We start from the raw sequence: 18,379 nt of genomic DNA, 5'->3' as shown, positions 1-18,379 counted from the left end.
TTAGGTTCTGAATCTTCACTGCGTAGTTCCCAGTTCCTGCAAGCGGTTGCAATAGTTGGGTGCAATAAATTAGCTAAAATTAACGATAACTAGTGATTTATGCGCGAGCCAGTTAATTGTGAACTAACCGACGATTCACTGCGGTTAGTGCCGCGGCCACTGTTTCAACTTTATCTACAAGTTTAACTGGGAAGTTAAAGTTGGATAACGGTCGACTAGACGACTATTAATTAGATATTAGGTACTACCGACAATTAACTAAATGATACTGTCTACTAGTCACCTTTTTACCCGACTTAGACAACATAGGTAGGTAAATAAACAATTTGTCAATTTTAGATTGAAAAACCTAGGAAACAATGATGATTTAAATGTCCGCCATTATGAAATTATAGCTATTACATGAACAGGTACTTACTTTACTACTTCATTAATCACATGACTGACGTTACAAATGGACTGACCTATATCAGGTCTAGTATTAAGCTGTCGACGTCAGCCTGAACATAAATCTAGTTCTATTACTTAAGCTATCCATAAATAATAAATGACATTTCATATCACCGCCTACATGTAGCGTGATTAGATCCAATATAAAATTCTAACGTCTTCGTTCATATAAAATTCTCTGTGAACTCCTATGCTACGTCACTTATCACGTCACTGCATAAGTATCAAGATTTTTCTTCGCTTTTCAGTAAAAATATTTAACTGAATGATATAAGTTCTTTATAGCATTTAACTGCAGATCAAACTTAAACAACATACGTTAAATAAATCTGCCTACAGATAGCGCGCGAGTTGAATGCAGTCGGGGTCTGAGGTAAAGAGCCCCCCGCCATCCGCACGCCCCACCTCACGCGCCTGCAGTGTAGTACTGTGCCATCCTTGTCAACTATCATACCGCATTCCTAAGCTCTGCATTCAACTCGCGCGCTATCTGTAGGTACTTTAGCGTTGGTAAAATTGTAGTGGTGACTCGGGTGCAAATATTAAGTTTCCACATGATAAAGTCGATGTAACCTTCAGAAAGAACCCATTACACTCGTTCATTAATAAAGAGCCCCTCATAATCTGCTGTTTAACACTTGAGCCGTTCAATGGTGGCGCCAGACGGCCTCTGACGTCACCCGTGACGTCACTGCCGACCCTGTTTTCAGCGGTATTTGTTCAGCGTTCTCGGCCCATTTCATTTCTTTCCATAGTAATGGCAGAGTTGACCCTCGTAATGTTGTTGTGTTTATTAGAACGCCATCTATTGATTAATTGAGGAAACTATAGCTGCGTTCGAACTAGTTTTTCTATTCAATACAAGATGGCAGCACTTCAGATTTTAACCTGTAGTATAATAATATCACCCTTTTAGTTTTCGTGGTTTCAGTATTGTATTACATGGCTTACTATTTTCGCTATTTCACGCCTAATTCAATTCATTTCTGTTAGAGATAGAGTAAAATGAGTTAACTGAACCGAAGTAGGTGCGGTGTATCCCCGATATTATAGGGTGGTCTCCTAAATTATAAACTTCATGATGTAATCGGACACTGTCCACTACACACCATGCCGACTCATGGGGTTAGGACATAAACCATCGGTCGGTTTAATTTCCGGAGCGATAACCCATGAAGTTATGGTATTACCCCATTTGCAGATAGCACGTCTTACTCGGTCATAAACTAAAGTTATTCGCAAGGAACTTCATTCAGATTCTGAGGAGAATCAGGAGAGTATGTAGGCAACTATCAATTATAATGATTATTTATATTATTTTCATTGATATAAACAAATAGGTACTTGTTTACACAAAACTAAGGGTACAACTCTGCCCAATCTTTTCGAAACAGTAAACGAAATTAATGCTCAATCCTTCTCCGTGTGAGAGGAGGCCTGTGCCCAGCAGTGGGACGATAAATAGGCTGTACCTAACCTACCTAAACGAAATTAACGAACTTCTGAAAGCTGGAATTACTTATTCATAATATCTACACAATGTCATGTTTATACAACAACAAGGAATTAATAAATTGACCGCATAATGTATTAGCTAGCATACGTACAACTATTACAAAGTGCTACTACGCCCCCTAGTCTACGTAACTAACATTGAACTCATTATCCAAATCTGCGTGGGTACTATTTCGTGAATAAAATGTTTTTGGCCTAATTCTACTTATGTTTCAATTATTTTTGTTAGTCATACATTATCAAAATTACATCTGGCACCAAGTTTTTAACACCAAAACGGAAAGCGCGTTAATAATGATTTCATAATACTGCGAATAAGTTTGATTGAACACATTGCGCAGACAAGGATATTAAATAGCTTGTGAGTCAAACTAATGTAACCTCAGAATGTAACATATTGTGTAGTCCGAAGACTTTGGATTTGGATCAGACGATAATGGCATTGAATACACAATTTAATATATCTGAAATCGGAATCATAGTGGAGGACCATCAGTAGAGATCAATTCAACACAATAAAAAAATCTTAACAATCACTTGTTGAATGCCAAAATCAATAAGATTTACAAGCGAGGTGACAAAGTCGCCGTACAGTATAGAACATTTAATAATGTGCTGATGGAAACATTAAAACTTAGAGATTAATAATTATTTTCAATATAAGAACCAAAATGTATCATCATGATAATGCTCAGAGATTAATGATAATCGTTCTGACTTTAATATTTGATAACGTCATGTACAGTCATGCATTATTCAGTTCGGCTTCCGGTCTGACTGTTATCATAAATGTTGAATTTTCGACCAGTTTTTTCCTGTAAAAAGTATAAACTGCATTTATCTTTTGATAGATAAGCGATAGGAATACCTACTTTTTGCAAAAACACACCTGATCGATAAGACGAGCATTATGTAGAGTAAAGTAAATAGGCACATTTTGTGCTACTTGGGCATTTTGACTATTCTGCTAGACTTATTGCATGTAAAAGATGGATTTGCGAAATAAGGAGATTTATTGATATTATGCCCCAGAGGCTATCATTGGGAAACCCCAGAACTCTTACATCATTTAAGGAATTACTAATTCAAAATTGATAATTTCATCCTTTTAGCCTACAGTTTCAGCTGTGGGTTTTCCGACAGTCATATCTGTTCTTTGGTACATAAGTAAGTATACAGATTTATTGAATGTAATATAAGAGTTCATATACTCTGAAATCAAGTACTTAAACAATATAAAAGCTGAGCTCATCCGGGCTGGAATTTCATTACTCGTGCTGGTTTGAAGACTCAACTTAATGGAACGCTCATTGCGTCACGGACGCGGCCATTTTCTTTTATGAAAACTGGATATGTGAGCAAACTGCTGCCTTTAACATCCTTTGTTCTCAAGTACTTATGCTGGTTTATTGAACATTCTGTTTTATAAGGTGACAATTTATGGGTAGTTTTAGCCCTACTAAAATTTAATAAATATTTGTTTCTTTCACGATATTTTTTGTCATTCCTTATTCGTGAGTGTCGAATTTCGGTGTAGTGTCCACAGATCAATGATTTCCGGGCTCGGCGACACAGTTCCCGTTTGAAGACATTTAGGTAATTGTTTACTCTCTATCGACCTCACCTGTTGTCATATTGTGACTTACTCTGATCGATTGATACCGGACTGCTGATTGTTTTATACTTCGTTTCCTTGATCGAGTTCTGAAAACAATGCCATATCTACACTAGCTACTCCTGTTCAATAGTATGTTCCACCTTCCCCGACACTCAAACATTTAATTGTATGACCTAGAATTTGAGAACTTTTGGCAATACACATATTGTTTTATGTAAAAATAAACAAATGCCTAGCAGCTGAAATAGCGGAGATTCCGTGTCTTGTATGCGGTATACGTCACTGCGGCACGTCACTATCTCCGCGCACGCACGCGTGGTGCCAACGACGAGCCACTTTGAGCTTTATTTAGTGGAGATAAAGATGACTCTCCAATCTGGAGTATAGTTTGAAAGAATACACGTTGAACTTGTCACATGGTCACGTCACTAGCGGTAAACGCACCAACAACAGGGTATAAGCTACCTTATGTCGTTAGCTATTGAGTTGCTTTTCCGTCGTTGTTGGTATAAGGGTTGTAAACAAGTGGGACGCGCGGGGGTATCGACCGTGGCGGGCACAGAAGTGTCGGAGCGCGCGGCGATGGTTGACGCGCCGCACGCGGAAAAATGCCGGCGCGATGTGCTGGCGACAAGTGTCCAAGTTCCAGAAGACGCTGCTGGTGCTGTTCCTGTACCTGACGCTGTACCTGCTCGTGTCGTACGCGCTCGCGCCCGACGCCACCGTCAGCTTCGTCAGCGACGAGCTGCGGGTCGGTAACAAGTACGTGCTGATGTTCCTGCTGGCGCCGCAGCAGCCGGTGTTCTCGGACGCCGAGGGCGCCGCGGTGTTCACGAGCCGGCGCTGCGGCCGCTGCTTCATCACCAACAACCGCGGGCTGCTGCCGCTGAGCGAGTTCGACGCGGTGCTGGTGGCGGGCGAGCGCGGCGTGCTGACGCAGGCCATGGCGCACATGGACCCCGGCAAGTGGTACCTGATGGAGGCGGTGGCGCGCTGCCTGCGGCGCCGGCTGGTGGGCTGCGCGCGGGAGCCGCGGCTCACGGCGCTGGGCTCGCGCCAGGTGTTCGACCTGTGCGGCCTGTGCTCCTCGTTGCTGCAGCAGCGCAACGCCAGCCTCTCACGTGGCCTTAACTAGTTGTAAGGAGGAAGCCCTCGTGCCTGCGCTCTGCCAAACACAATACTATAAGATGGTGCTTCGTAATCTCAGCTGTAGTCCAAGACCGCGAGTTATTGTTGTAGTGTTGATGTTTACCCAACTTTTGTTGTTAAGTGTGCCCAGAGTTTATTCGTGCCTGATTTACTATCTGTCACAATGTACGTTAATGTGTTACATAGTTATTTTGTGCTTTAAGTGACTTTTCGCGATGTTATCTACTGTTGTTGAAGGATCCCGTACACTGGGTGATTAAGTTTTGTGTTACCTATTTAGTGCCATACCGGAATAAACAAATCTCAGCAAAGTTCAAAGGATATTTTTAACGTGTACCAAATGTTTGAAACAAATATAATATAATGAATGTTGTGCGTGTGTTTCTCTTTCATGCGATTGCTTTGTTTTGGTAACCGAGTCAGCTGTCGGCCGGAGTACTTGTCTGTTTATATGTGTAGTAGGCACCTATTCGGCTCGTCTGTCAGTGCCTAGAATGTTACCTAATTAGTGCTTTATATGCAATAGTTATACGATACTGTAGACATCCATAGGATTTCCAAAAAAAATTATGAGTGATGGATGAAAGTTTTCCTGTATGAAGCAGATTGATTTTAAGAGCAATGAATCAAGAAAATTATAAAGATAGTGAATATTGTTTTAGAAGATGATTTAGACTAGTATACAGATTAAATCAAACTATTAAAAGGAAAAATATAGGTATTTATCAGACATAAAAAATAGGTAAAACCAGCTTTAATTGATCTATGACTACCTATCTATATGATTCATTTCAAAAATCGTAAACTACATAATAATTATTTCACAATAGGTACCGAGCCACTGAAATAGGTACCTATTACTACTGATATTTGTTTTCCTCAAAGGAAATCAAATAATATTAGCAGCGGGTTTTCCTCCTTTTAACCGAATAGTTTAAAAATACCGAAAAGATTACACCAACTTACAGTTTACCGGTAGTACTGCTATATATAACGACCAATTAAACTAGTGGGATAAAACACGTCAGTACTTCTAATCAATGATTGGGTCAACTAACAAAGTTAAGTAAAGGTCAAAGTAACTTTAATCAGTGTCTTCCTTCTTCCTCTCCCGCATTTAGTGCGAATTTAATACTGATAAAAAGTAGCCATATAAGTATGCCTATATGGGCTTTCCTCGATAAATGGAATTCAACACAGAAAGATTTTTTCAAACCGAATCATTGCTTAGGTAGGTTATAACATTAGCGCGTTTAATCAAACAATGAAAACTCTTCGGTTTTATAATATAAGGAAATAAATGAATAAATATCGCGACACCTTCACACACGGTCGGTTTGCCCCATGCTAAGCTATTTATTAGCTTGTGTTATGGGTGCTAACACAAGTGATAAATTACTTATACTCTACATATACATACATACTAATAAATACATGTTATACTTATCACCCAGACCACAGCCAACAATTATGCTCATTACACGAATGTTAACCGTACCGGGAATCAAACCCGGGACCAATAGTTCGGCAGTTCGGTATGGCGACCATTGCGCCAACGAGGTCGACAACTACTATAATACATAGATAACTAGGCCCGTAATAAACATATAAGAACTTATTAATATAGAGGTTTAGGCATCATAATGAATTGTCTAATACTTGAAGGGCCGCCTGGGAGTCTCGGCGACTAGGCTGTCTAGACAGAGCTAATACATACATTACTATAAACTGTTATCATAATTATGTTAAGCTATCTGTTCTCCTTTTTCTAGCGGTCACCTTTGTGACTTAATAGGCTAGTTTCCTAAAAAATAATAATTAGTCCGTCTTGTAGATTGTCCAAAATTAAGCGATACGTATTTTTTCTTTTTTAAATTGGATCAGAACTTGTTAAGATATAGCGTGTTAAAGTTGAGTGTGACGTCACAAGTTGCTACAATTTTCAGGACACTGTGACGTAAAAGGCCCCCACTCCTAATTTTTGAAGCGCATTATCTTTGTCATTTTATGTTTAATTAAAAAAAGAAAAAATACGTATCCAATATTTTTTGATTATCTAAAAAGCGGACTAAAAATTATTTCATTATTTCGACCCTGGAAACTACCCTATTAGAATATTACCCATCGATGTTTTTGTCTACAAGGTGAGCCACGCGGGAATTCTAAGCACTATGGTTTCAGGACTGTGTGAAGGGCGATATGGTCAGAAATAATAAGGAAAAAGAAAACGTGCTGAGAAAATTGTTGTAAGGGCAGGACGTTGTCGACTTAGCACAGGATCAGATTTCGATCATCGTTAGAAATTGCATTATATTTCCAAAATAGGAATTACATACTTTGATCATCTGACTTAGAGCTTTCAATGACTGACGGGGTGTCTAGAGCTCCATGTTATTATGTTAAGAGCCATACTCTACAATACATATCAACACATTAAATATCTACAGAACCCATAATAGGCCTATTAAAAAAATTACAAATCGTAAACAGCGTTGACCACGCCTCGTGCCCCGGCCTCTCAAAAATGCGAGCACTAAGTAGGGTCAATTATGGCGACACTTCCTAATTAATTGTTTTGTAGATAAGTGACACATACCTGCATACCGGGGATGTTTTGGCATTTCACAATTATGTCCCTAAGTATTTTTATGTGGTAAAAACTGATAAAAATTACCATACCATAGTTAAAAAATAATTTTCAAAATTCAAAGTTAAATTACTGCATTCCTTTAGTTATCTACATATCTATACATATAAAAGTACGTGTCTCTGTATACAACTCACTATACCTGGCATACTGTATGTGTCCATGATCTGACGTCATCAATCAATGGTTTCTCTAAGTGCGAACGTACCTATGTACCTACACTCATATGTACGTATCTTCGGAATATTCTTAGAGAGTTATTTTTAAATCAGTCTGGGTTTGTGAATATCCGGTGATTTGCGAACCGGCTCGCATTGATTTCACATAGCGTAGTTTTTGCTAAAAGACAACAAAGAAGTGAGGCAATTAAAATATTATGTATCTGCTTATGTATTTATAGCAGGTAAACTTTTCTGAAAAATTCTGATATTTCTTAATCTTTTTTTTCGACGCTTTTGACTTTATCCATACCAACACATTGGTACCACTTTTCTTGTTTACCCTGCTCTCCATCTTAACTGAAAAATCTCATCCTCATTTGGGTGCTGCAACTTCACTGTAAGATTACATTCATAAAAATACCGTGTTCTGCTCTGAATACGTCAAATAACATACAACATGTAAATCAAAGGGATTGCAATGAAACATTATTGCAATATCTTACAGATTGATAAGCAGTATTTTTATACTGAAACCTTGATATATGTAGGTACTATGCCTATACCAAACCTTGATATACGTATGTACTTTATCTCGGCAGACATATCGTAACACTGTATGTTTGTTCGTAGAGTTTATTCAGCAGGACAGTGTGTGCAAACACTTAAAATTATCTCTTGTACATAAAAAACTGAAGTTGCTACAGACAGTTGTAACCTACGTACGTTTGTTTACATGATTCGCAAGGATTTCATAAACGTTTTGTAATTATTTTTATTATCAAAATACATGATATAAGGCGAACACTAACATTTATAACATTTACTAACTACAGAAACAAGAGCAACTTACTATCAGAGTTTCTTTCAGTTTATAATTGGAACGTAAAGTGTTACAGTCGACCAATAATTGATCCGATAGTTAACAATTGTTTTAAGAAAATCTTGATTCCAATGTAAGTTTTCAGTCGGACTGATACCGAATTAAATATCTGATCTGTGTAATGTGCATAGGTACTGTCATTCATTCATGCCTGCTTATGAGCCCAAAGCGCCACGTGTGAGCACTCTAAAACGAATTGAAACTGTCATCCGATAATTAAACCAGTAATAAAATGTACCAAAACCTGCTACGTATCACAGTTCAAACAAAAAGAATCGTTTTAAAAATACTCCATCGTAAAATTACTGTCTATTTAAAAATAGGAAATGTTGATAGAGATGACGCGCTTGTAGTTAGGCCAATTTTGATGAAACTTAAGAAATTAAATAGAAACAAAAAAGGAAGCACCAGGTACAATGAAAAATACTCAGGCTGAAAGTAAATAATGATATGTGGAAAATAGCGTAAAAATATTTTTTTGTCTGAGAAGATGACACGATGAAACGCGCCATTGATCAATAATCACGTACATCATAACACGTCTAAATCTCATCTAATTCTTAACATATTACAATGAAATCAGCACTTTTCGAACTTACACATAAACAAGGACTTCTTGTTTGGTTCTTCCTTCATCACTTCTTGTTTGGTTTTGCTGGGAAGAAGTGGTGCATTCCATATCTATTACTGGGTATGTTGTGGTAAATAATACATAATTGTCTGTTATTTTGAAGTTTCCTAATAATACTGCTAAATGCGGTTGCCGAAATGAAACATTTCAACAAATAGTTACTTCCTATCACTACGAGTATTTACGTTATTTCTGTTTTTCCTAATTAAGTTTGTTCCCATTAGGCTTAATTATGTTATTATCATCCCTATGTATGTACCACGCATTGTTAACGATCTCTAATAGTTGGAATAATAACCGCTGTGGGTGCTTTCCTGATACGCGTTTATCCTTACTAACATATTTAATCTGAAATTAAGTCTTTATTTGTTGAGCTGACTTAAATTGCTTATGAAACAGAACATAAAATTATAATAAGTGTGAACCAGAAATAAATCACTTTCCTTGGAAGCAAAACCACGAGAAAATCCGCGTGGCAATCTACTTGTATACAGGTATTATCGTTAAAGATAATAACCGTACTATTAGTGTTTGCGACACTTTCAGCCAATATGCCGAAAATTATAAACTGATGGAGATGAAAAAAGATAACATGAACATAAATATGTGGTATTTTGGATACGACGTAGGCTGCTTTTTATCCTGATGCGAGATGAAGCTCCATTGAAAACAGGACAAAGTCACAGACAAAACCTGGTATGAAATGAATCGAAATCCACCATGCTGTTGTTACTAAGCAAACTGCACCTAACTTAATAGTTATATTCCTTATGGAGCCAGTTTTTATGAAAGGCAGCGTAATCGTCACGTCAATGTTACCGCGCCCGTGTAAACGGCGATGGTTTAATTAGGTTAAAAGTGCCATCGCTTGTTTATTTTATCAAGGAGCTGTGGTAACTGTAATATCAGTAGTTATTTGTTATAGTACGTTTGTATAGCGATTAGCTTGCTGTTATTTGCAATAGCTTGGAGGACAAGTTCATCGACTGTTACTTGAAAGTACACTTGATTTTGAAACAAGGGAACTTTTCTTAAGGTGATTTTTCTACTCAACAATCGACCTTAGTGATATAGTCATAGTTACCAATATGGCTGAATTTAAGGTGGTAAGGCGGTTGCAGCGCGACAGCAGAGCCGCTTTTCACGAAATTTATGGTAGAGATGACTAACTGAAAGGTTAAAGAAAGTTGCTAGATAGACCCTGAATTTGAAACAACAGACAAAGTAAAGTATCTTCTTTATGTGTGAGGACTATTAGCCTAGTATATAGGTAAATGCAGTGATTAAACCACAATTAAATATATAGGAAACATTGAAAGCGAAAACAAGGAACGATCGATTGCTCAACACAGGAACCTAGTAACTATCGCATCCGAGTTTTACTTGTACAATGATCTCAGTGTCAGGGGCTAGTTTCCCTACATCCAGGTGGCGCAAGTGAGGATGCGTGCGCCGGCGCAGCGAGGCACTTCCACTCAGGAGTGCACACTGGAGCTGGTTGAACGCTGTGCAAGTAACTAGTGATAATATGAAGTTTTGCGATATTTTGAGGTGGGGTCTTAGAATACTAGTGTTATTTATATGTGTGTGAGTGTGTGTCTGTGTTTGTTTGTGGTGGGTGTCTCTATGAGATTTTGAGTGCGAACAAATGTCGTGAGCTATCAGTTGATTGTAATAGTGTTATTTTCATGTACATCGGTTACGTGACTGGAGACTGACATAATTACATCACATTAGGACCCATTATTATATTTCTAAATATAGTTAATTATGCAAAACATGCGAACTAGTTAGTTGTACGCTACTTTGCATACGCTCTGTATTAGCATCATACATATTGAATGATCTACATATTGTTTTCATTTGCAAAATAATAGAAACTTGCCAATGAAGTTTCTATTTGATTTAATGAACAGTTGCTTAACACATAATTTAAATTAAATAATGAACGGATTTGATGTACCTATTACAAAGTATTTAAAAGTGAAGTTGATTGGTTAAGTCACAATGTTTTACTTTTGACGTCATGCTCAGCTCAGTTACTGCTCATAATAATCTATGGAAGTTTTAATGTTAAATTATATCAATTTTAAATTAGAAGCCCCGGATTGTAAATCAACAAAGAGCTTTATATCATTGTTATTATGATTTGCGATTAACTTTATTGTAGGGACTATAAATATCATTGGAGTCCAAAATCAGGGTTTTGTCTAAATCCGTTCAAATGCTTAATTTACTTAAGAAATTTTGCACTTAGGACCAACTTTAAGATACTGAAACTTACCTTGAACAAGGTCACCTTACTGCAAGAACTATTTGTTAAGATTAAGTTGGTCACACCCATACCAAACTTCAAAAACTTTCCTAATACTACTGTCCACAGTAAAATTGTGCCAATCTCCTTCCTACTGCTATCATCTGCCGATGGCGACCTGTTCTCCAAGGCCACCAGGACTAAGGCTGATGAGAGGGATGTCAGGAACAGTGTGTTCGACTTCATCATCATCGGAGGAGGCACTGCGGGCTGTCTGCTCGCTAACCGACTCTCTGCCGTGTCTGATTGGAAGGTACCTTCCGATGCTGGCTTTAATTAACTCGTTATTAAGTAAGGTATTATCGAGGATCAGATATCGGTTATTTTGAAATATTCAGGCAAGTGAGGCGTAATTAGCCTGAAGGCACTTATCTTTTTGCTTATTATAAAGCGTATATTATGTTAGTTATACAACATTGTTGAGGAAGTTGGTAGAGCGAATTGTAAGGTCATATTCCATAATGTCTTAGCCATGTAGTTACATAGAAAGTTGGCAGGAGAAAACTTAACAAGTACTGACTATCCCGTCATTAACTCTCCCAAAATGTTATGTAAATATGGTTAAGAACAGCCAGATCTAACTGAAGTTCTCTCACTCAAATTAACCCATCAGGTGCTACTTCTCGAAGCTGGCATTGACGAGAACATAGACTATGACATCCCAGGAGTTCCCAGCAAGGAGTACCGTCCCATCCTGTGGAACTACCGCACTGAACGCAACGGCTACTCCTGTCTCTCGCGGCCTGGAGGCAGCTGCGAGGTCAAGACTGGGAAGGTGCTGGGAGGGTCCAGCGTGACTAATGATATGAAGTACACGAGAGGATCCAAGGTGGATTATGACGGATGGCATAGCACGGGAGCTCTGGCCTCTTTGGACTGGAAGTTTGATGCGGTTTTAGAGCATTTTAAGAGTATTGAGGATAATGGTGAGTTTATAAGCTCCGCAGAGATTTTTCGAACTATCCTATGTAGAAAGTATCCTAAAGTAAGCCAAATAAAATTGGAAGAGGATAATGATCAACATTGCAAATAATTATAATTTAAAAAAGTCAATAGAGGCGTTTACGGGTATTTAGTATTATTATCCTGCTTGTACGTCAAAATCATCTATTGTTTGATAAAGTTCATGTTTTAATTAATAGGCATTCTTATACAAACATGTAGGTAGTAAGTATATACTTTATTTTTTGATTGTAATAGGTAATGATCAGCAACAAAGTAGGTACCTAAATACGTAGTTACAATGTACAAACTGCATAAAAATTCTGTAATTTTATATTGCTGAACACCAATTGTACATGTCTAAATTATGTAAGTACATTTGTTTTGAAGTTAGCTGTGTCAAAAACAAACTTCATCTCGTATTATGTATTAGATATATTAGCTACTAAGTAGACAGAAGTTCCTTGGAGTAAATAGTTTATAGCTCAAAAGATTTTTTCCAAAATACTAGTTCTGATTTTTCACTTTTCTTGAAAGTTTATAAGAAGACTACTTAGGTACTTACATGCCAGCCTACGCATAATTAGCAATCCCTTTTGACGGTGACTGTCAAACATGAAATCCAGGACTAGGTAAAAGTGTAATGTTTATCATAAATTAATGTATGTAACTAACTTCCCCGTAGCTAATGAGCATTTATTCCACCACAATATGTTTGCGGTCACACTGTAGCCAGCTGCAGTTTTCCTGTTTTTTTCAGATTAACTCCAATGCCATACCTAACATTTTAAACCGTTAAGTCCCTTTCTTAAAATAGCAGCCTGTATCGGAGTCAGGAACCTCTTTGTAAATAAAGATTTTATTTTGGTTTGGAAGGATAATAATTACTTACCTCTTATTTTTCTGTCTTATTCAGGTCTAGTGTTAGTTTTTCCAAATAAAACCATGTAACTAGTAATATGCATCCAAATTAACCTCGATTAGGAAGTTTTTAACTACTTTAATTTACCGAACTAAGTAATTTACTTAACGATGTAATAACAATCCTTTATATTAATTATAGTTTACATTTCAAGGTGATTACGATGTCCTGATGAACTCACACTACCACTCCCGAGGAGGAGACCTACATGTGCAACGTTTCAAGAATGTCGATCGATACATGGAGGTGTTCACCGCTGGCTTCACTGAGATGGGCCTGCGCACTGTAGACATTAACACCAATGTACAGGAGGCAGTCGTTAACAACCAGTTCACGATATTCAACAACACCAGGCTCAGTACCAACAGCGCTTTCCTAAAACCCGTGCGACACAGGAAGAATCTACAAGTGATCACCGGAGCTTATGTGTCTAAAATAGTCATCGATAAACAAGAAAAGAATGTAGATGGCGTAATTTACGAGGTGGAGAAGGGCAAAGAGCGACCGGCGTACGCTAAACGTGAAATTATACTCGCGGCAGGCGCTATTAATAACGTGAGGCTGTTACAGCTGTCCGGCATCGGCCCCAAGGCTGATCTCAAGAGACATAATATTACAATGATAGCCGATCTTCCTGTAGGACAGAATTATCAAGATCAGGTAACCATCGGTGGCCTTGCGTTCGTATTGAGCGATGTTCCGGTCGTCACTGAAGCCGAAGTAATAAACGATTTCAAAACCTGGTTCCAAAATCGCAGCGGACCACTAGCTTCTAGAGGTATTGGACAAGTTTCAGCTTTTATACAACTTTACGAGAACTTTAATGCCCCCGATGTGGAGCTGGCTTTAGAAGGTAATTTTATTAGAAGCGATAAATTTATGCTGACTAACGTAAGTGTCCACGCAGCAGAGGAAACGAATCTGCCTTTGCCTTACTATAATTTAGTTAATATAAATCCTGTTTTACTTAGACCTAAAAGTAGAGGAAAAGTTATGCTAAATAAAAGAAATCCGAAATACGGACGACCGGTAGTCCAAGCCAATTTTCTTAAGGAAACTGAAGATTTAGATACTCTTGTAGATAGTATCGACATAGCTTTACAATTACTAGACACGAAAGAGTTTAAGAAAGCAGACATAAAGTTCGCACCTCTGGACCTATTTCCCTGCGATAGACTAAGTAACAGAGATCAATGGAATTGTATTGCCCGACATTACACAAAAGCCATGAGTAATCCTGTAGGAACTTGTAGAATGGGTGAAAATAGTACCAACTCTGTGGTTGATTATCAACTGAGGGTGCATGGGATCGAGGGGCTAAGAATTATAGATGCTTCAGTAATGCCAACACATGCCAGAGCCGGTGTCTTTGCTCCAACGATGATGATAGCAGAAAAAGGAGCAAAGATGATCATTAAAGACTGGAAGGAGAATAATGGTCATTATTACAACAGACGGTGACATAATAATTAGGTTTTTAGATAAATAAAATATTTTATTAATACCAAGTAGTTTTTATTATATCGCTGGCTTTTTCAGCTATCATTATAACAGGCGCCGCGGTAGATCCGCGGGTTATTTTCGGCATGATCGATGCATCGACGACTCTCAAATTGTTGATTCCATAAACTCTTAAGCTTTTATCTACCACTGAGTCAGGATCCTTGGACGTCCCCATCTTGCAAGTCCCCGCGTAATTATGCAGAGGAGTTGAGAAATGTTTGATGATACATAGCCAAAAGTCTTCCGATACTCGGTCGTGATCCTTGCAGTCGTTATTCAATATAGGACGAGGGTCAAACGCATACTCCGCACTCTTGAAAACTTCTGTGTCAAATAATTTCACGATCTCTTGAATACCTTCTAATAATTTCTTCTCATCGGAGGGGTCCTTAAGAAAATTTGGGTAAATCAAAGGTTTTCCGAAGAGAGGATCTGTAGCATTCAGGACTACCTGTCCGCGACTTTTTGGTGTCAATAAAGATACACACATTTCAATTTTATCGTAATACATGTTTGAGTCGTGACCTTTAAATCTCACTTCGATGTCAGGCGTTCCTAAAATGTCTGAAATTGTAGTTTCCAAGAATGCTACAACTTGAAAGTTGGCTGATAGAGGACCAACTCCCTTGGAGTAGTAAGTAGTAATGTCTTTTAATTTCTCAGGAAACTTTGATGTTGTGGTTGTTTTCGTCAGTTTTATTACAGGCAGACACACTGACAGATGATCGTGAAAGTTTCCTCCAACTGGTAAGTCATATATTACTTTCATGTCTAAATATTCTAAGTACTCTTTAGGTCCTATCCCCGATTGCATCAGAATCTTGGGGCTGTTAATTGCTCCGGCAGATAAAATAATTTCCTTCGCAGCTTTCGCACGAACTCTTGTACCATTTTTTATATATTCTACACCGAGAGCTCTTATTGTCTCTCTGTTATCGTCAAATAGTATTTTAGTAACTAAAGCTTCTGGCAGTATTTCTAAATTTGATCTTAACTTTCTAATAGGTTCGATGAAAGCTGTAAATGCACTGACTCTTTCGCCAAAGTACGATGTTGTCTGTATCCGCATGAACCCGAGCTGATGTCTACCATTTACATCTGTGTAGTTATATCCTAGTTCATTGAGTGCGCTCAGTAGTACATCCACGTTGTCGTCGACGTAAGGATATCGCCCGACATCGAGCGGACCTTGTGTTGAATGAAAAAACTTGTTTTTTGAAATGTCCTTGTCGTAATTTCCTTCTGAATATTTGAAGTAAGGCAGAACCTCGCTGTAGGACCAACCGTCGTTACCATTGATAGCCCACTCATCGTAGTCAGCCGGACTGCCTCTCATGTATGCCATGTCATTAATAGAGGAGGTGCCACCCAGTACTCTGCCCTGGACTACCTCACAGCCTCTATCACCTCGATTCTGACAGAACCTGTAACGTGATAGAACTATATGATTTATAAAAACTACAGTTGCTTCATCAGGATCTGTCAAGAGATTGATTTTTGGGAACTTCATCTGTAGAACTCGTTAAAAATAAAATTGCATTAGCTAGCCAATCTATGAAAATAGGTCTTGTTTCAAGAAGTTATTAACTAGTTTTCCTAAATCCAATCTCTTGACAGATCCCGACTCTAGAGCATGAACTGAATCTCACCCCTTCTTAGGGCGCATGGAGTACTGCCAGTCTATGTTAGAACCTTTGAACTCGCTCGTGAGGCCTGGTATCAGCGCCATTTTGGGTTCTTCGGGACCTGCTTCGATCATCAGCACCTGAAATCATATTGACACGGTGTAGGTATACTAGTATTTCGTCGAATTCATGGCATTTTTATACGAAAATATAATATATTTTAAAGATTTTGGGATTTATATTTGGACTAATAATTCTAAGCTTAATAAGTTCACGAAATTAATAATACATCGGCTAAATATGTAGTAGGTTGAAATATTTAAAAAAAACATGTTTCCTGTAAACAATGATTATCTCAACTAAATGACTGACCTTCCATTTCCTATTCTCCGAGAGCCTGCTCGCCAGCACACAGCCGGCCGTGCCGCCGCCCACCACGATGAAGTCATAGTCACTATCCAGCTCGCCTCCGGTGGCGCCGACTTTCCTCTTGCCGTGCTCCTCAGGAAACTGATTGAAGTATGTGAAGTGCTTGTAAGGAATCTTCGCATCTTCCTCGGTCTGCTTGAGGATTTGTCTCTTGTTCTTGCCGAAGTAGTCCGGCTCGGGCCCGATGTGGCCATACAGAGTGTGCACCAGCGATATCAGGAGGATAGCTGTCGGCGCACACTCGATTCGTCCGTCACATATCTTGCATAATTCATCAGTAGTGTTAGCAGTCATTGCACCCTCATATTCTGGAAATTTGCCGTTTATCAATGCGGGAGAAACCGACGCATTATCTTGTATGGTCCTCGCTGGTACGTGGATCGGGTAGGGAGGAATTTTGAATGGTTGCTATTTGACAAGTTGAGAAAGTGTCACAGCCCGTTGTAAGGCTCAGTTCCATTAGTATCTTCATATGAATTCGTGTTTGACTGCAGCGTTACCACGTTGTCAACTTTTTAGTTCATACACTCGATAGTACGTTGGCTTTATGCTATTATTTTCACTTTCTTGTTATTGTTTGTTATTTGTAGTTCTTCGTTTATCACAATAGCAATAGTTTTACATTATAACTAGTTTTTATATCGCGAGTGCACTGGGCACAGCCGACAGTCGGAAGCGGAGTGCGGCGTGGCACAGGGCGGGGTATGCGCGTGACGGACGGGCGCGCGACTGTCCGCGCCGGCCGCCGTCGAGTGCTATGTCGCCGACTCTAAGAATTTCTTGTTTACATCCTTTGTTTTTGCTTGTTTACAATTTGGTCATTGTTTTGAGTTCCAAGAGTTTTTTACTTAATAGGTTCCTTTTACGCCGGTGGGCTCAGGTCACTTTGTAAGGGAATATGATAATATCGCACAACATAATACCAACTAGCGGTACAACAACTGTTTATAATCGTCACAACGTTGCAAGGGAAACTCAAAACATTACAGAAACATTAACACATTCTGATTTATAGTAGGAAATATAAATGGCTAGTACCAGCTAGGTATCAATTACACATTTCTGTGTATTGTGCAAGGTGTACTTGGAGTGGAAGACGGTACTGTAGTACTGAGCTGGTTACTGGAGCGAGACATTGCTCAAGGGGTCGCACTAACCCTGAACACTGAACAACGCGTCGTGACGTCACTCGATGGAGAACAATACCGTCAAGTAAATGAGGATACTGACTTTGATTCATTGTTGAGAAGCTACATTCTCTAATGAAAATAATGAAAAGCTCTATGAAACTAGAAAACTACATTCTAATTATAACAGACGATTAACAAGTTGAACGCCAGGTGTCCGATGAACAATATCAATTGTGTCTGGAACCAATGGCGTTCAAAGCCGACCATTCTCCTAAGTGCACACTGCAAACTTTTGGTCGGCTGATAATTTGTTGAGCTCAGAAATCAGTATGGAGATGAATACTCACATTACATAGATCAAGTATTTTGCCGATATCAGACCAATTGCAATCAAGATTTTCTTTAAAAAAAACTTGATAATCGTTGGTCGACTGTTTAGTGTGCAGTGTACTCATGATCAATT

General features: G+C 38.6%; 3 protein-coding genes across 4 annotated transcripts in view; 2 read left to right on the top strand and 1 right to left on the bottom strand.

Moving 5' to 3' along the window:
- The window catches only part of LOC110377914 (protein prickle), a 272,653-nt gene that overhangs the window by 94,208 nt on the left and 160,066 nt on the right, over positions 1-18,379 (top strand). The window lies entirely within an intron of this gene.
- Positions 10,364-14,733, top strand: LOC110377924 (glucose dehydrogenase [FAD, quinone]). The gene is made up of 4 exons (XM_021336979.3): positions 10,364-10,602; positions 11,435-11,618; positions 11,979-12,291; positions 13,384-14,733. The coding sequence occupies exons 1-4, from the start codon at positions 10,580-10,582 to the stop codon at positions 14,688-14,690; spliced, it is 1,827 nt and encodes a 608-aa protein (XP_021192654.3). The 5' UTR covers positions 10,364-10,579; the 3' UTR covers positions 14,691-14,733.
- LOC110377916 (glucose dehydrogenase [FAD, quinone]) lies at positions 14,728-17,828 on the bottom strand. Its single transcript, XM_021336970.3, has 3 exons — positions 16,730-17,828; positions 16,382-16,497; positions 14,728-16,156 (listed from the first exon to the last, which is right to left on the bottom strand). Exons 1-3 carry the CDS (start codon positions 17,078-17,080, stop codon positions 14,728-14,730), a joined length of 1,896 nt encoding a protein of 631 aa, XP_021192645.1. The 5' UTR covers positions 17,081-17,828.

This window comes from Helicoverpa armigera, chromosome 15, assembly GCF_030705265.1.
Source record: "Helicoverpa armigera isolate CAAS_96S chromosome 15, ASM3070526v1, whole genome shotgun sequence".
NCBI lineage: Eukaryota > Metazoa > Arthropoda > Insecta > Lepidoptera > Noctuidae > Helicoverpa > Helicoverpa armigera.
Note: the sequence above shows the minus strand (reverse complement) of the source record. Positions and strands in the feature narration are given on the sequence as shown.